This window comes from Coregonus lavaretus, assembly GCF_964263955.1.
Source record: "Coregonus lavaretus genome assembly, chromosome: 30".
Classification (NCBI taxonomy): Eukaryota; Metazoa; Chordata; class Actinopteri; order Salmoniformes; family Salmonidae; genus Coregonus; species Coregonus lavaretus.
Genome location: NC_140017.1, coordinates 10,171,542 through 10,191,302, shown reverse-complemented (window position 1 = coordinate 10,191,302; position 19,761 = coordinate 10,171,542). Strand labels below are relative to the sequence as shown.

The 19,761-nt window shown below is 42.1% G+C and overlaps 1 protein-coding gene across 1 annotated transcript; it reads left to right on the top strand.

The window, feature by feature from the left end:
• The first annotated feature begins 5,381 nt into the window (after positions 1 to 5,381).
• On the top strand, positions 5,382 to 16,046 carry LOC311105867 (trafficking protein particle complex subunit 6b-like). Its single transcript, XM_084148087.1, has 7 exons — positions 5,382 to 5,455; positions 5,702 to 5,793; positions 5,935 to 6,002; positions 6,172 to 6,289; positions 6,403 to 6,486; positions 10,614 to 10,707; positions 13,351 to 16,046. Exons 2-7 carry the CDS (start codon positions 5,704 to 5,706, stop codon positions 13,380 to 13,382), a joined length of 486 nt encoding a protein of 161 aa, XP_084004213.1. The 5' UTR covers positions 5,382 to 5,455; positions 5,702 to 5,703; the 3' UTR covers positions 13,383 to 16,046.
• Positions 16,047 to 19,761: the final 3,715 nt, after the last annotated feature.

The following is a 19,761-nucleotide window of genomic DNA, read 5'->3' as shown; positions in this document are numbered from 1 at the left end:
CGCCACTCATTGCTTCAAGCCACACCTCACCACACCCACCAAACGGGAACAAACATACCTCAAAGTCTGTTCAAGAACATTTTGGGGAAACGAGTCGTTCAGTACAAAACCGTTCCGCAACTTAGCAAACGTTCAAGCGAACTGAACGCACCTTTGGTCTATTAACTAATTTCAGTGGTGGAAAAAGTACCCAATGGTCATACTTGAGTAAAAGTAAAGATACCTTAATTGAAAATGACTCAAGTAAGAGTGAAAGTCACCCAGTAAAATAATACTTGAGTAAAAGTCTAAAATATTTGGTTTTAAACATTTCAAATTCCTTATATTAAGCAAACCAGACGGCACCATTTTCATGTTCTTTAAATTTACGGATAGCCAGGGGCACACTCCAACACTCAGACATAATTTACAAACGAAGCATTTGCGTTTAGTGAGTCCGCCAGATCAGAGACAGTAGAGATAACCAGGGATGTTCTCTTGATAAGTGCGTGAATTGGACCATGTTCCTGTCCTGCTAAGCATTCAAAATGTATTGAGTACTTTTGGGTGTCAGGGAAAATGTATGGAGTAAAAAGTACATTATTTGCTTTAGGAATGTAGTGAAGTAAAAGTTGTCAAAAATATAAATTGTAAAGTACAGATACCCCAAACACTACTTAAGTAGTACTTTAAAGTATTTTTACTTAAGTACTTTACACCACTGACTAATTTATCGCATGGTGATGTCACCATGGAAGGCCAAAACTCAGGTGCATCCTGTTTCCATTGCTAATCCTTGAGATGTTTCTACAACTTGATTGGAGTCCACCTGTGGTAAATTCAATTGATTGGACATGATTTGGAAAGGCACACACCTGTCTATATGAGGTCCCACAGTTGACAGTGCAAGTCAGAGCAAAAACTAAGCCATGAGGTCGAATAAATTGTCCGTAGAGCTCCGAGACAGGGTTTTTTCGAGGCACAGATCTGGGGAAGGGTACCAAAAAATGTCTGCAGCATTGAAGATCCCCAAGAACACAGTGGCCTCCATCATTATTAAATTGAAGAAGTTTGGAACCACCAAGAATCTTCCTAGAGCTGGCCGCCCTGGCCAAACTGAGCAATCAGGTGAGAAGGGCCTTGGTCAGGGAGGTGACCAAGAACCCGATGGTCACTCTGACAGAGCTCCAGAGAGCCTCTGAGGAGATGGGAGAACCTTCCAGAAGGACAACCATCTCTGCAGCACTCCACCAATCAGGCCTTTATGGTAGAGTGGCCAGACGGAAGCCACTCCTCAGTAAAAGGCACATGCCAACCCGCTTGGAGTTTGCCAAAAGGCACCTTAAAGACTCTCATACCATGAGAAACAAGATTCTCTGGTCTTATGAAACCAAGATTGAACTCTTTGGCCTGAATGCCAAGTGTCACATCTGGAGGAAACCTGGCACCATCCCTACAGTGAAGCGTGGTGGCAGCATCATGCTGTGGGGATGTTTTTCAGTGGCAGGGACTGGGAGACTAGTCAGGATCGAGGGAAAGATGAACGGAGGAAAGTACAGCGAGATCCTTGATGAAAACCTGCTTCAGAGCGCTCAGGACCTCAGACTGGGGCGAAGGTTCACCTTCCAACAGGACAATGACCCTAAGCACACAGACAAGACAACGCAGGAGTGGCTTCGGGACAAGTCTCTGAATGTCCTTGAGTGGCCCAACCAAAGCCCGAACATGAACCCGATCGAACATCTGTAGAGAGACCCTAAAATATCTGTGCAGCGACGCTCCCCATCCAACTTGACAGACCTTGACAGGATCTGCAGAGAAGAATGGGAGAACCTCCCCAAATACAGGTGTCAAATCAAAATCAAATCAAATTGTCACATACACGTGTTTAGCAGATGCTATTGCGTGTTTAGCGAAATGCTTGTGCTTCCGGCTCTGACAGTGCAGTAATATCTAACAATTTCACAACGTATACCCAACACACACAATCAAAGTAAGGAATGGAATTAAGAAATATACATACAGTTGAAGTCGGAAGTTTACATACACTTAGGTTGGAGTCATTAAAACTCGTTTTTCAACCACTCCACAAATTTCTTGTTAACAAACTATAGTTTTGGCAAGTCGGTTAGGACATGTACTTTGTGCATGACACAAGTAATATTTCCAACAATTGTTTACAGACAGATTATTTAACTTATAATTCACTGTATCACAATTCCAGTGGGTCAGAAGTTTGCATAAACTAAGTTGACTGTGCCTTTAAACAGCTTGGAAAATTCCAGAAAATGATGTCATGGCTTTAGAAGCTTCTGATAGGCTAATTGACATCATTTGAGTCAATTGGAGGTGTACCTGTGGATGTATTTCAAGGCCTACCTTCAAACTCAGTGCCTCTTTGTTTGACATCATGGGAAAATCAAAATAAATCAGCCAAGACCTCAGAAAAAAAATGGTAAACCTCCACAAGTCTGGTTCATCCGTGGGAGCAATTTCCAAACGCCTGAAGGTACCACGTTCATCTGTACAAACAATAGTACGCAAGTATAAACACCATGGGACCACGCAGCCGTCATACCGCTCAGGAAGGAGACACGTTCTGTCTCCTAGAGCTGAACGAACTTTGGTGCTAAAAGTGCAAATCAATCCCAGAACAACAGCAAAGGACCTTGTGAAGATGCTGGAGGAAACAGGTACAAAAGTATCTATATCCACAGTAAAACTAGTCCTATATCGATATAACCTGAACGGCCGCTCAGCAAGGAAGAAGCCACTGCTCCAAAACCGCCATAAAAAAGCCAGACTACGGTTTGCTAAAGCACATGGGGACAAAGATCATACTTTTTGGACAAATGTCCTCTCGTCTGATGAAACAAAAATAGAACTGTTTGGCCATAATGACCATCGTTATGTTTGGAGGAAAAAGTGGTACGCTTGCAAGCCGAAGAACACCATCCCAACCATGAAGCACGGGGGTGGCAGCATTTGTGGGCAGAACTGAAAAAGTGTGTGCGAGCAAGGAGGCCTACAAACCTGACTCAGTTACACCAGCTCTGTCAGGAGGAATGGTCCAAAAGTCACCCAACTTATTGTGAGAAGCTTGTGGAAGGCTACCCAAAACGTTTGACCGAAGTTAAACAATTTAATGCTACCAAATACTAATTGACCCACTGGGAATGTGATGAAAGAAATAAAAGCTTAAATAAATCATTCTCTCTACTATTATTCTGTCATTTCACATTCTTAAAATAAAGTGTTGATCCGAACTGACCTAAGACAGGGAATTTTTACTAGGATTAAATGTCAGGAATTGTGAAAAACTTTTAAATGTATTTGGCTAAGGTGTATGTAAACTTCCGACTTCAACTGTATATGGACGAGCAATGACAGAGCGGCATGGACTAAGATACAATAAAATATTATAGAATACAGTATATAGATATGAGATGAGTAATGCAAGATATGTAAACATTATTAAAGTGACTAGTGTTCCATTTCTTAAAGTGGCCAGTGATTTCTAATCTATGTCTGTAGGTAGCAGCCTCTAGTGTGGTAGTGATGGCTATTTAACAGTCTGATGGCCTTGAGATAGAAGCTGTTTTTCAGTCTCTCGGTCCCAGCTTTGATGCACCTGTACTGACCTCGCCTTCTGGATGATAGTGGGGTGAACAGGCAGTGGCTCGGGTGGTTGATGTCCTTGATTATATTTTTGGCCTCCCTGTGACATCGTGTGCTGTAGGTGTCCTGGAGGGCGGGTAGTTTGCCCCCGGTAATACCCCCGGTAAGACCGCACCACCCTCTGGAGAGCCCTGCGGTTGCGGGCGGTGCAGTTGCCGTACCAGGCAGTGATACAGCCCGACAGGATGCTCTCAATTGTGCATCTGTAAAAGTTGTGCATCTGTAAAAGTGCCAAGCATGTAGCGTCATACCCAAGAAGACTCGAGGCTGTAATTGCTGCCAAAGGTGCTTCAAAAAAGTACTGAGTAACGGTTCTGAATACTTACGTGAATGTGATATATTCGTTTTAGTTTTCTTATACATTTGCAAAAACTTCTAAACCTATTTTTGCTTCGTCATTATGGGGTATTGTGTGTCGATTGATGAGGGGGAAAAAAACAATTTAATTAATTTTAGAATAAGGTTGTAACGTAACAAAATGTGGAAAAAGTCAAGGGGTCTGAATACTTTCCGAATGCACTGTATATAAAACACAGGAAAATCACGTTTTTGAGCTCACTGGGACTTTAAGACAATGTTCCACCTCTCTCCAAAAGTCATTTTAATACATGACATCCAGTTTCAATCAGAACTTGTATCAAGTCCATTGATATTGAGTTATTTAGTGTAATTATTTGATGCACCTTGACATTAAACCTAGTCAAAATGAGTACAATAGAAAGAGGCATACTTGTGATAATAGTCTTATTTATGGGCTGAAACGTGTGTGAAAATGTCATTGATACTATTGTACTTTTAAAAGTGAAGAATTAAACATGCAATTTAATGGAGGGACTGGTTTTTATATATTAATTGCAAATCTCATCAGTAGCTTTAGCCATTTTGGAATTAGAAATGCATGTTGTAATGTCCAATGTAGGCCTACTTCAAAAGTAAAATATGATGTACATCTACTTCAAATGCAAGCTGTTTTTGCAGGACAATTCTTTGTGCACCCTTTTTCAGCCTCATTCTCCAAGATCTCCAAACTGTTTTGTAGTGTACTCTAATAATGCTAAGCAATACCAGAAGCCTGAATACCAATTTACTTGTATCATAACATTGAAGCTGTAATAAAAGGTAGCCTAAAACGAGAAGATATTCAATACATTTTTACATTTTAGTCATTTAGCAGACGCTCTTATCCAGTATGAGTGCATACATGTTCATACTGACCCCCCGTGGGAATCGTACCCACAACCCTGGCGTTGCAAGCGCCATGCTCTACCAACTGAGCTACACGGGGCCTTAATAAAATATATTTTGTGAAAATATGCATTAGAGTTAAACCTGTCAAAATGTTCATTAGAGAGTATGAAAATGTATGCACTCACTAACTGTAAATCGCTCTGGATAAGAGCGTCTGCTAAATGACTAAAATGTAAATGTTAAACCTGTCACATTAAAAGGACATGCATTGAAATTATGTGCTGCTCTTAAAATATGAATTAGGGAATTTCACATAAACTGTGAAGGGTGTGAGCTGAATGAAGAAACAAACTATGTGCATTGTTGTCCTAGCTGGTGACCCTATTCATCAATTAAACGTTTCTGATCATGTTTTCTTTTTAACAAAACACTAAATACAAATGTTTAGTCTTTTCTCTTGTAATCAGTCATCCAATCAAACTATTTCTGTCCTTCGGCACGCCTAAGCAAAGTTGTACGTCCTTCGCAGATTCCGTAGTCAGGAAGTAACGCTTTGTTTACATCGTGAGGTTTTCAGGGGAAAATAACTCAAACCAGAGCTGTAAAATAGGTAATTTGTTGGATTTACATGTGTTAGTAATATGTAATCATATTGATTGCACATAGATAGCAAAGGATATTTCAATTCAGAAGAAAACATTGCCCGCAGTTTGAAGCGCTAGCTAACGTTAGTTACAGTAGCTAAACGTTCTCCCCCACTGTACCAGGATCATTTAGCTAGCATATTCTATACGTTTGTCAGTCAGCTAGAGAACGTTGCCTAGCTTTTTGTATTAAGATTTTGATTTTATTTCAGACATGGACGACGACGTACTCTTTGAGTTCCTCCACATGGAGATGGTGTCCCATATTTACAAAGACCAAGCCTCGAGAGGGGAAATGGACAAGGTAGGTTAAGCTCGTAACGTCACACATGACAGCCACTTGACATACCCACTCAACATTGTTTGAAAGATTGGTCATCATCAAAAGGTGTGTTTGTTGAATCCATTATTGGCACATTTAGCTATTTATGTTTTCTTTCCACAGGATAGGGCCACTTGTGTGTCCACTCTGGAAGGCATGGGCTTCAGAGTAGGACAGGGGCTTATCGAAAGGTAGGACAACAGTTTTCACTATTGCATATGCCCAGTTGTACTGTATTTCAGTTTGACCTAAGTTCCACCTTTAAGTACTTTGGTATCAGTTTACCTGATTGAAATGTTGTTACCTGAATGACATCCTCAATATATGTAGGCTAACATTGTGTGTTTTCTGACACTCCAGGTTTACAAAAGATTCGCCCAGCTTCAAAGATGACTTGGATGTCATGAAATTCATCTGTAAAGACTTCTGGATAAATGTCTTCAGAAAGCAAATTGACAACCTTAGGACAAACCACCAGGTGTGCCCATATTTGAAAGATACTTTAGTTCAGGAATACAGCTGCTGATGTACCACACTACCCATGGCCTTCCTCTCTAATATTCATGGTCTTTCTTTCTTGTTTCTACACAGGGTACTTATGTTTTACAAGACAACAAGTTTGCACTCTTGACACAGTTTTCCAGCGGGAAGCAGTACCTTGAGGAAGCTCCGAAAGTAAGACATCCAATCATTTTTAAAAAGTAGACTCTAGAAACGACTCTAAAAATAGTTGTTTCTAGTTCTACAACAGTGGTCTCAGAGAAACTACGTCTGGTAAGACGAGGGGATGGGCTGTGTGTCTATTTGTCAATAACAGCTGGTGCGCGATGTCTAATATTAAAGAAGTCTCGAGGTATTTCTCGCCTGAGGTAGAGTACCTTATGATAAGCTGTAGACCACACTATCTACCAAGAGTTCTCATCTATATTATTCGTAGCCGTCTATTTACCACCACAAACCGATGCTGGCAATAAGACCGCACTCAACAAGCTGTATAAGGCCATAAGCAAACAAGAAAATGCTTATCCAGAAGCGTCTCTCCTAGTGCCCGGGGACTTTAATGCAGGCAAACTTAAATCCATTTTACCTAATTTCTACCAGCATGGCACATGTGCAACCAGAAGAAAAAAAACTCTAGACCACCTTTACTCCATACACAGAGACGCAAAGCTCTCCCTCGCCCTCCATTTGGCAAATCTGACCATAATTCTATCCTCCTGATTCCTGCTTACAAGCAAAAACTAAAGCAGGAAGTACCAGTGACTAGCTCAATATGGACGTGGTCAGATGACGCAGATGCTACGATACATTACTGTTTTGCTAGCACAGACTGGAATATGTTCCGGGATTCATCCAATGGCATTGAGGAGTATACCACCTCAGTCATCGGCTTCATCAATAAGTGCATCGACGACGTCGTCCCCACAGTGACCGTACGTACATATCCCAACCAGAAGCCATGGATTACAGGCTAAATCCGCATCGAGCTAAAGGCTAGAGCTGCCGCTTTCAAGGAGCGGGACACTAATCCGGACGCTTATAAGACATCCCGCTACGCCCTCAGACGAACCATCAAACAGGCAAAGCGTCAATACAGGATTAAGATTGAATCCTACTACACTGGCTCTGATGCTCGTTGGATGTGGCAGGGCTTGAAAACTATTACGGACTACAAAGGGAAACCCAGCCGCGAGCTGCCCAGTGACGCGAGCCTACCAGATGAGCTAAATGCCTTTTATGCTCGCTTCGAGGCAAGCAACACTGAAGCATGCATGAGAGCACCAGCTATTCCGGACGACTGTGTGATAACGCTCTCGGTAGCTGATGTGAGCAAGACCTTTAAACATGTCAACATTCACAAAGCCGCGGGGTCAGATGGATTACCAGGACGTGTACATTACATTTACATTTTAGTCATTTAGCAGACGCTCTTAACCAGAGCGACTTACAGGAGCAATTAGGGTTAAGTGCCTTGCTCAAGGGCACATTAACGTCATTTAGCAGACGCTCTTAGCCAGAGCGACTCACAAATTGGTGCGTTCACCCTATAGCCAGTGGGATAACCACTTTACAATTTGGGGGGGGGGGGTTAGAAGGAATACTTTAGCCTATCCCAGGTATTCCTTAAAGAGGTGGGGTTTCAAATGTCTCCGAAAGGTGGTGAGTGACTCCGCTGTCCTGGCGTCGTGAGGGAGTGTACTCAACAGCATCATCCCGGATACCCTAGACCCACTCCAATTCGCATATCGCCCCAACAGATCCATAGATGATGCAATCGCACTCCACACTGTCCTTTCCCACCTGGACAAAAGAAACACCTATGTGAGAAAGCTGTTCAATGACTACAGCTCAGCGTTCAACACCATAGTGCCCACAAAGCTCATCACTAAGCTAAGAAACCTGGGACTAAACACCTCCCTCTGCAACTGGATCCTGGACTTCCTGGCGGGCCGCCCCCAGGTGGTAAGGGTAGGCAACAACACGTCTGCCACGCTGATCCTCAATACTGGGGCCCCTCAGGGGTGCGTGCTTAGTCCCCTCCTGTACTCCGTTCACCTACAACTGCATGGCCAAACACAACTCCAACACCATCATTAAGTTTACTGACGACACAACAGTGGTAGGCCTGATTAACGATGAGAGCCTATAGGGAGGGGGTCAGAGACCTGACAACAACCTTTTCCTCAATGTGAGCAAGACAAAGGAGCTGATTGTGGACTACAGGAGAAGGCGGGCCGAACAGTCCCCCATTAACATCGACGGGGCTGTAGTGGAGCGGGTCGAGAGTTCCTTGGTGTCCACATTACCAACAAACTATCATGGTCCAAACACACCAAGACAGTCGTGAAGAGGGCACGACAAAACCTTTTCCCCCTCAGGAGACTGAAAAGATTTGGCATGCGTCCCCAGATCCTCAAAAAGTTATACAGCTGCACCATCAAGAGCATCCGGACCGGTTGCATCACTGCCTGGTATGGTAACTGCCTGGCTTCTGACCGTAAGGCGCTAAAGAGAGTAGTGCGTATGGCCCAGTACATCACTGGGGCCAAGCTTCCTGCCATCCAGGACCTATATACTAGGCGGTGTCAGATTAAAGCCACAAAAATGGTCTAAGACTCCAGTCATCCAAGTCTGTTCTCTCTGCTACCGCATGGCAAGCAGTACCAGAGTGCCAAGTCTAGGACCAAAAGGCTCCTTAACAGCTTCTACCCCCAAGCAATAAGACTGCTGAACAATTAATCAAATGGCCACCTGGACTATTTACATTGACACCCCCCCCTTTCCATTTGTATTTACACTGCTGCTACCCACTGTCTATTATCTATGTACAGTTGAAGTCAGAAGTTTACATACACTTAGGTTGGAGTCATTAAAACTCATTTTTCAACCACTCCACACATTTCTTGTTAACAAACTATAGTTTTGGCAAGTTGGTTAGGACATCTACTTTGTGCATGACACAAGTAATATTTCCAACAATTGTTTACAGACAGATTATTTCACTTATAATTCACTGTATCACAATTCCAGTGGGTCAGAAGTTTACATACAATTAGTTGACTGTGCCTTTAAACAGCTTGGAAAATTCCAGAAAATTATGTCATGGCTTTAGAAGCTTCTGATAGGCTAATTGACATCATTTGAGTCAATTGGAGGTGTCCCTGTGGCAGCATCATGCTGTGGGGGTGCTTTGGTGCAGGAGGGAGTGGTGCACTTCACAAAATAGATGGCATCATGAGGAAAGAAAACGATGTGTATATATTGAAGCAACATCTCAAGACATCAGTCATGAAGTTAAAGCTTGGTCGCAAATGGGTCTTCCAAATGGACAATGACCCCAACCATACTTCCAAAGTTGTGGCAAAATGGCTTAAGGACAACAAAGTCAAGGTATTGGAGTGGCCATCACAAACCCTGACCTCAATCCTATAGAACATTTGTGGGCAGAACTGAAAAAGCATGTGCGAGCAAGGAGGCCTACAAACCTGACTCAGTTACACCAGCTCTGTCAGGAGGAATGGGCCAAAATTCACCCAAATTATTGTGGGAAGCTTGTGGAAGGCTACCCAAAACGTTTGACCCAAATTAAACAATTTAAAGGCAATGCTACCAAATACTAATTGAGTTTATGTAAACTTCTGACCCACTGGGAATGTGAAATAAAAGCTGAAATAAATCATTCTCTCTACTATTATTCTGACATTTTACATTCTTAAAATAATGTGGTGATCCTAACTGACCTAAAACAGGGAATCTTTACTAGGATTAAATGTCAGGAATTGTGAAAAACTGAGTTTAAATGTATTTGGCTAAGGTGTATGTAAACTTCCTACTTCAACTGTATAGTCACTTTACCCCTACCTACATGTACAAATTACCTCTACTAACCTGTACCACCGCACATTGACTCGGTACCGGTACCCCCTGTATATAGCCTCGTTATTTTATTGTGTTACTTTTTATTATTTTAAGTGCTTTTAAGTAAGCATTTCACGGTAAGGTCTACACCTGTTGTATTCGGTGTATGTGACAAATAAAGTTTGATTTGATTTAAATCCTGGTTCTGGGGACCTAGGATGGGAACACATTTTTTTACAGCCCGGCACTAACGCCAAGTTAAACTTGATAAGTTAAAGTATGCATGTTAGTACTTGGATGGAACGAATGCTTGTACACCCTGTTTGTCCCTAGGTTTAGCATTATTCTAGAATATTCAGCCAAATAAATTGAAATATAGGCCTTTAGTGATTTAACTCAGAAGCAAATGTTCAGCCATAACGGTCTGGTGTGTTTCACCACAGTATCTTGCATACTCCTGTGGATTGGTGAGAGGAGCTTTGTCTAACCTGGGAATGGACTGCGTGGTGACAGCTGAGATCTCCCTAATGGCCTCATGTGAGTCTCTTTTATCATCTTCATTTATCATATACCATCATACCACACCAAACTGTACCGATACTACAGAGGTTTCAAATCAGAGAGTATTCAGTGACAGGCACTTCCTGTAAAGGTTGTTAAGCAGACCAGGGCAAGACTTTGGCTAGCTGGTTGTCAATGGGGAAAATGACAAACTCATCCCTTGTTGGTAGGTTTTCTCTCACTCCAAACACATCTAGCTTTGAGACAGTTTCTTAAAGAGCTGAATGTGTCTTCACTATATAGCCGCGAAAGTGACAAGATTATACAATTCCATATTTGTCAAAAACAACTTTTATTTCAAAGGACTGCTGTACTGCACATGCACAGCTTGGCAACTTCAGACGATCTGGTGTTTCTACGTAGTTAGCTTGAAGGACATGACATGCTAAGCTAGCGTTTCAGCGGTTTCTATTGAAACAGCCGTTAGAGGCACCTCTTTCTATATGGGCCCTCTTTGGACACCAACAGCTCTATCAGCTTGGTGCAGAACCTGAAGCACTTCAGTGATTCATTTTCCATTATTAAAGGAGCTACATGTAATATGTTTGTGGCCAGCAAATCTCTTGTCAAATTGACTGGGGGTGAGCCATTTGTATAAGTACTGCGCGCTAACGGATTGTAATCGGTTAGCGTGCCACTCATGCTTAGTTAATTTTCCCCATTGACAACCAGCTAGCCAAAGTCTTGCCCTGGTCTGCTTAACAACCTTTACAGGAAGTGCCTGTCACTGAATACTCTCTGATTTGAAACCTCTGTAGTATCGGTACAGTTTGGTGTGGTATGATGGTATATGATAAATGAAGATGATAAAAGAGACTCACATGAGGCCATTAGGGAGATCTCAGCTGTCACCACGCAGTCCATTCCCCGAGTGGCGCAGTGGTCTAAGGCACTGCAGCGCAGTGTAAGCTGTGTCACTAGAGATCCTGGTTCGAATCCAGGCTCTGTCGTAACCGGCCGCGACCGGGAGACCCATGGGGCGGCGCACAATTGGCCCAGCGTCGTCCAGGGTAGGGGAGGGAATGGCCGGCAGGGGTGTAGCTCAGTTGGTAGAACATGGCGTTTGCAATGCCAGGGTTCTGGGTTTGATTCCCACGGGGGACCAGTATAAAAAAAATAATGTATGCACTCACTAACTGTAAGTCGCTCTGGATAAGAGCGTCTGCTAAATGACTAAAATGTAAATGTAAATGTAACAAGAACTGGTCTGTCTTTTGTTGACCAATAAGAAGACTGCACCATTAGAATGCAATTTTGTGTGGGCCCAATACATTTTTTGGGGGAAAGATGTTGTGAAACACTAATTCCACTATTACTGTAGATACACTATACAAATACTTATTTTCCACCATAATTTGCAAATAAATTCATAAAAAATCCTACAATGTGATTTTCTGGATTTTTTTTCCTCATTTTGTCTGTCATAGTTGACGTGTACCTATGATGAAAATTACAAGCCTCTCTCATCTTTTTAAGTGGGAGAACTTGCACAATTGGTGGCTGACTAAATACTTTTTTACTTTTTTCCCCCACTGTATATACAAAAGTATGTGGACACACCTTCAAATTAGTGGATTTGGCTATTTCAGCCACACCCGTTGCTGACAGGTGTATAAAATCGAGCACACCACCATGCAATCTCCATAGACAAACATTGGCAGTAGAATGGCCTTTCTGAAGAGCCCAGTGACATTCAACGTAGCACCGTCATAGGATGCCACCTTTCCAACAAGTCAGTTTGTGAAATGTCTGCCGAGCTAGAGCTGCCCCAGGCAACAGTAAGTGCTGTTATTGTGAAGTGGAAACGTCTAGGAGCAACAACGGCTCAGCCGTGAAGTGGTAGGCCACACAAGCTCACAGAACGGGACCACCGAGTGCTGAAGCGGGTAGCGCGTAAAAATGGTCTGTCCTCTGTTGCAATACTCACTACCGAGTTCCAAACTACTTCTGGAAGCAACGTCAACACAATAACTGTTCGTCGGGAGCTTCATGAAATGGGTTTCCATGGCCAAGCAGCCACACACAAGCTTAAGATCACCATGCGCAATGCCAAGTGTCGGCTTGAGTGGTGTAAAGCTCACCGCCATTGGACTCTGGAGCAGTGGAAACGCGTTCTCTGGAGTGATAAATCACGCTTCACCTTTCCTGTTTCAGCATGACATTGCCCCTGTGCACAAAGCGAGGTCCATACAGAAATTGTTTGTCGAGATTGCTGTGGAAGAACTTGACTGGCCTGCACAGAGTATGAATTGGGACGCCGACTGCGAGCCAGGCCTAATCGCCCATCATCAGTGCCCGACCTCACTAATGCTCTTGTGGCTGAATGGAAGCAAGTCCCCACAGCAATATTCCAACATCTAGTGGAAAGCCTTCCCAGAAGAGTGGAGGCTGTTATAGCCGCAAAGGGGGGACCAACTCCATATTAGTGTCCATGATTTTGAGAATGAGATGTTCGTCGAGCAGGTGTCCACATACTTTTGGTCATTTAGTGTATATTAAAGACATTTTCTGAAATTACAATGCAAAAATATGAATGACAAGGTGCATAATATGTGGATACTTTGTCAGACAATGTTTGTATTTTTAAGTAATATTACCACCTTTTGTGGTCCCACACAGGTAAATTTCAGGTCGTGATTCAGAAGATTTGAATTGGATCCACCTCTTTATGATGGTATGTTCATCTTTGGCAATAAAATAATGTGAATGTCAACCTTAAGGTCCTTAAATGTCATCACATTGAAGGTGGTTTACTACATATTGTTTTTGTATTAAAATGTTTATTTATTTTCCTTTTTAGAAAGCAATAGTACATGGTAAAGAATTACACACTTGGTAAAGAATAGTACATGGTAAAGAATTACACACTTGGTAAAGAATAGTACATGGTAAAGAATTACAAAAAAAAGAATCCTCTATTTAATTGTCTTTATCTGATTATTTTGTATCCTGTCTTTTGTATATTAACTACACATTTTCTTCAGTGTGACAGTTGTGAAGGTATTGCAGCTGGTCTGTTGTATGTATCATCTCTGTTCTTGAGGGAAACCAAATACGAATTGCATTTTTATTCTCAAATGATTTTCATACTTATCCCATGTCATTTCATTGGCTCTTTGTTGACTGTTTTGCTTAAAGCAACAACAAATAGTTAAATAGTAACTTTTTTCTGCCACTAGAGGGTAGTCTCTGCAAAATACTCTTCTCGACAGCATGCCTGTCTCGACAGCATGCCTGAATGGAATCGGAGTGCATTTTCCTTTTAAAAGAGAGTCAAGTTGAACATTACAGCAGTGATATCCAGCTCTCCAGTTGTCTCTTTCAAACTTTGTGAGTCATGTTATTATCTTGGGATATGATCTGTCTGCTTTACCTTGCATCAAAAGCAATACATTTAAGACCTGGATTGAAAATATTGTTTGTACAAAATAATACTTTAAAGGGGAAATCTGCAGTTGCTACATCCATTTTTGGACTTATAAATTAATGATATGTACCTAATTTGATTCTTTAAGAATATATCTTATAAATGCCTCATGAGCTTAGTTCAACTGTTGTACCCCTTACAGAACCCAAAATATAAGCTTATTTTACTCCAGTATTTGTAAATAAAGTATATGTTAACACACACTATATAGCCTCAAAACTTGGTTAAAACTATAATTTGGGATGGACAGTCCTTGCATCCATAGCTCTATCTATGAATTTCAGAGTGGTTACATTTCTCCAGCCCATCCCTCAGCTTTTTACCGAAACAGGGGCTGGGAGGAGGCTTTGTTATTGTTACAACTGCTGATTGCCGCTTTAAAACACTATTTGAAACATTTTTGATCAAGTTTGGTAAAACAGGAAGTTACCTCATCTCTTACTGTTCCATGTAAATGTTTTATGGATTTAAATGCATAATTCTGTTCTGTTTACGATCAGTGCCTCAGGCTCTAGAAAGGCTTTGTGTTCAGCTTTCAACATTTCAAAGGGAGAGCCACCCACAGCCAAAACCTCTGTGTTTTGTATGAAATTGTGCTGCAATACTAACTGGACAGGATTGATCTATTTGGCACAACTTCGTAATGGTCAAAACTGCATATTGTTTTGAAGACGTGACAACAAATACAGAGCAGCAGAATTAGGCTAGGTTAGATAAATCCTCTTCTAGTTTTTACTTGTCCGGGGACTTTTAAGAGGAAGGAGGATGTACGTAGGCTATGTGACTGGAGTGTGTCCCAGATATCCATTCCCTTGTGATCTTGGCTTCATTCATTTTGACATCAAGCGGAATATTTTACAGTACAAAGCTATTTGTATTCAACATGGAAACCTCTCCCTACCTCTGATGATAGGTTTTATACCCTTTTCAAAGACCCTGTCCTCTTCCTGATTTTGACATATCAGTCAAGTCAGATTTATTAGTGCTCTCTTAAAACAAGCTTTATTAGACTGACATCTGTTATGTAATTCTCTGTAAGATTTTGAATTTGGCTTTGGTTCAGGTAACTTAGAAATGTCCTGCCTTGCCCTTTTAAGGAAAGGCATTCTTAGGATAAAAGGATTTATGTTAGCACCTCCAAAACCAAAACTTGTATTGCTCCCCTCAACATAGCCAAAGGTCGATCATTCCTTCACATTTACACGTCTTAAATCGCCATATCCAAGGACATGGTCACCGCCACCATCCCTTCGCTTAAACACCTTCTTTCCCTTGATGAAAAGAAACAAATACAGAATGCTTTAGCTTTAAACTAAGGTACACAAAGGAGTACGTAGGGCAAAACTACCCGGGTTGAGCCATTCACCGGCTCTCTTTGTGGAGAACTTTTACTTTGCCACAGGGAGAGGTAAATAAATGCTCTGAGCCAGAACTCCAGCTGTCTCACTTCTCCTTTCTAAAGCCATAATAAAGAGGCTGGAGCGAGGTGGTGTCTCCTCCTCCACTCTAAAGCAGAGAATGAACTATGACCAACTTCAAACGCCCCGGCTGGTCTGAATGTATGTTCAAGTAAACATCCTCCACAGTTCCACCTCTTCATATCTTCTCCCCCCCCCCGTTCCTTTCTTTTCGTTCTGATGTAGTTTTCTGTTTTATTTTGGGGGGTTTCCCAAGCATAACCATCTGTGCTGGAGAGCTTTCTTCCCTCAAATGTTTATTTTTTCCTGTGTTGTGTACTGCCGTATAGAGTTGGTTGTAGTGAATGTATTTCTGTAATTTCCTATGCAATGTTTACTACCATGATTGTTGTGCTATGAGTACCTGTACTTTAATAGCTGTATGGTCTTTAAATTATAATGTTTTCTCCAAATAAAGATCATTGTTTGAACTCTTCAATATCTTCTGTGAAAGAAGTGGCACACTGTCTTGTGATGTAGAAGTTAGACTGATTCAACATATACAACACTTACAGAAAGCTGATTTTAACCACTAGGAGGCTGGCAGTGTGTCAGGTGTAATACACAGTGACACTCCGTTGTCCATATTGCATGGTAATATTGGTGGAATTAACTTCTGTGATGTTTGCAGCACTGATATGTTCAGCAGCACCAAACTCTTATTTTCTGACCATGAACGGGAGTTCTGGGAGAATTGAAAGGAAGACGTATAAAAACAAAGGGAAGAGTATATGAATTGCCCGTAAACATTGTGCATGTCATAACATTTACACAACAAAGTCAACGGGACAGAGACTATATGGCTGACAGCATAAGGATCCTACTCCCCAAACTACCGTAAAATGGTCTCTGTCTCCAGAGCTTGATTGTGCAGGAGCAGTAAACTTGTGGATTAGAGTGGGCAGGGAGCCAAGCTGCTACCCTGCATGGCACTGCATGGCGTTCCCAGGCCTTCCCTGCATCACAATGCAATCAATAAAGTTACAGGAGGGGACTCTCTTTGGTTGGGCTGATTACAAAAAACACCCTGTCCCACCACCCGTCCTCCTGCATCTCTCCCCGCCTCCCAGACCCAGCCTGTGGAAAACACTCTCCTCATCCTTGTCCTTTTCTACTCTCTCCCCCCCCCCCCCCCCCCTTCATCAGTAACCTCTTCACACACACTCATTTACCACTCGAATTTGGAAGATTTAATCTAAGTATGGGAACCGGATCCCTGAAAACCGTCTGCAGCTGGGGAGTGAATGAGTGAACACAGTACCTCTGACACAAAAGCAGCCCCCCTTCCTACACCCACTGCCCCATAGCTGCTGGCTTTACTGATTTGTGTTGCTGTCACAAGTTCTCTCAAGAATCCACTCTTTGCTCATGGCAAAAGAGAGATGCAGAGAATATTATTTTCTCGCTCATAGCTATGTTATTACACATCTCACTATATTCAGTGTATCTGTATCTAATTGTATTTGTTAGTTCTTCTCTCCCAGTCACACAGTACTGACAATAAAAAAGGTGAGTTGCAGGTTTATTCAATTAATCAACTTTAAATATTTAACAAATACTCATCTATATGAGTTTCATATTATTTTTGAAGTTCAAAATGTTGAAAGCTACATTGGAGAGACTAATTTTGCAGAGTAGTTTATGGTATGCAGAAAGATTTATGTTCTTGAAACGGTTTAACTGTGTTATCCTGTTTGCAGCGTAGAGGGCTATAACCTCCGTCATTGCTGCAGGTTTACCTCAAACTGTTTGACATTTGCGCTCTCCAGATAATTTTCCACCCATTGTTTCTCCTATACATTTTCCAGAAGGTTGGAATGAGGGAATGGGTGGTGGGTGAGTATGGAGCCCATATCTCCAAGAAAGTAACAATAACTTTTAATTTATCACTCTTTCCTCAAAAGGGAAGATATGACCGTTTCTTTGTGGGTGAGAGAGGAAATCTGGCTACAATACCAGGACGTCTGGGGAACTTTTTTCTCTTTTGCCGTTAGTGAAAGGATTACGTTGTTTTTTTTTTGTAAGAGCTTGTGGCTAATCACTTCCCCCAGATAAAGCCCCCCTCTTGATTAAAAGACAGGCAGAGACCATAGGAGGGTATCAAGGGGATAGGAAGTCAGGTCTTTTAAAGGGGGGAAGGGTGGTTGCTACCTGACTACTGAGCTTTGGAAAAGATTGTGTGGACTGGAGTTAGTGTGGCAGTTCACTAATCAAAGGCTTCTGTTGCCGTTACAAAAACCTGTCCAGCCAAAGCCTGTGTTGTCGGACATCACTTCAAGCTATTCAAATCTGTAGATTGGTCTCTAGATTTTTTTGGGAATTCCATTGCTAAATTCAGTTAAGACATTGTTAACCAATCCCAACACTGATCCCCCACAACAAATCTTGATAATCTGATGCATTTTGGACCAACCAGTCACATGTAGGCTACTGAGCCTATTCAAACTAATGGGATTGTTTTGGCTTTACACAAGCTGAAAAGCTAATAGTGCTACTGCTAAGAATTGAAAGAAGAGTTGTTTAGAATCACATTGTTTTCCTGAATCTTAGCTCTCGCACTATAAAGGAAGTTATCATCATCATCATCATGAGCCACACTTCACATGTGCCATGACAAAGACATGGGATGGTTTGTTAACATTGAACTGGGGTGGGGTCGCGTTAGAATCCCCCGGATTAAAGAGCAACTTTCTTTCAAATAACCTTAAGTGCTACTTTCTCAACTCCCAGAATGCTGTTACACACCCTCCCTGACCTGACTCCGGTGCCAAGGTAATGCAGGCAGACCTTGTGGGTTTTGGGTTTCACAGAGCTCAGGGCTAACTTAATGGATTGTTTGGGCAAATCAGACGCTTTCCATTATCAGCCTTATTTTCGTCCTTCAGGAAGACAATGCCCCAAATGCCACTGGCTAAGAAAGCTGTGTCCAACTGGTATTTCATTAGAATCCCATTTGGAAACTTCACAATTAGTTTATCCTGCATGTATGCTGTGCTGTTGGGGAGGGATGTCTCAAAGCATTACAATGGTGACTTTTGCAGTTTGACATTACTGGCTCGAGGAGGCTATGTCCTTAACTATTCATTAAACACAAAGCCTGATAACAAAACGAAGTGTCTATCTCACCTTTCCCACCACAGCCTATTCAATTGTCTAATCATTGGGACCAAATCTATTTAGAAATGTCCTTGTTTTCGAAAGAAAAGCAATTTTTTTGTCCATTAAAATAACATCAAATTGATCAGAAATACAGTGTAGACATTGTTAATGTTATAAATGGCTATTGTAGCTGGAAACGACAGATTTTTAATGGAATATCTACATAGGCGTACAGAGGCCCATTATCAGCAACCATCAGTCCTGTGTTCCAATGGCACGTTGTGTTTGCTAATCCAAGTTTATCATTTTAAAAGGCTAATTGATCATTAGAAAACCCTTTTGCAATTATGTTAGCACAGCTGAAAACTGTTGTGATGATTAAAGAAGCAAGTGGCGCAGTGGTCTAAGGCACTGCATCGCAGTGCTAGCTGTGCCACTAGTGATCCTGGTTCGAATCCAGGCTCTGCTGTAGCCGGCCGCAACCGGGAGACCAATGGGGCGGCGCACAATTGGCCCAGCGTCGTCCAGGGTAGGGGAGGGAATGGCAGGCAGGGAGGTAGCTCAGTTGATAGAGCATGGCGTTTGCAACGCCAGGGTTGTGGGTTCGTTTCCCACGGGGGGCCAGTATGAAAATAATAATGTATGCACTAACTGTAAGTCGCTCTGGATAAGAGCGTCAGCTAAATGACGTAAATGTAAATGTAATAAAACTGGCCTTCTTGAGACTAGTTGAGTATCTGGAGCATCAGCAATTGTGGGTTCGATTACAGGCTGAAAATGTCCAGAAACAAAGAACTTTCTTCTGAAACTCGTCAGTCTATTCTTGTTCTGAGAAATGAAGGCTATTCCATGCGAGAAATTGCCAAGAAACGGAAGATCTCGTACAACGCTGTGTACTACTCCCTTCACAGAACAGCGCAAACTGGCACTAACCAGAATAGCAAGAGGAGTGGGAGACCCCGGTGCACAACTGAGCAAAAGGTCAAATACATTAGAGTGTCTAGTTTGAGAAACAGACGCCTCACAGGTCCTCAACTGGTAGCTTCA

What these genes read in the sequence shown, in the direction of transcription:
- LOC311105867 (XM_084148087.1), top strand. Translation starts at nt 5,704, where the DNA reads ATGGACGACGACGTACTCTTTGAGTTCCTCCACATGGAGATGGTGTCC. An exon ending in GGACAGGGGCTTATCGAAAG is followed by an intron (nt 6,003 to 6,171) that starts GTAGGACAACAG and finishes CTGACACTCCAG; the next exon opens with GTTTACAAAAGATTCGCCCA. An exon ending in ACCTTAGGACAAACCACCAG is followed by an intron (nt 6,290 to 6,402) that starts GTGTGCCCATAT and finishes GTTTCTACACAG; the next exon opens with GGTACTTATGTTTTACAAGA.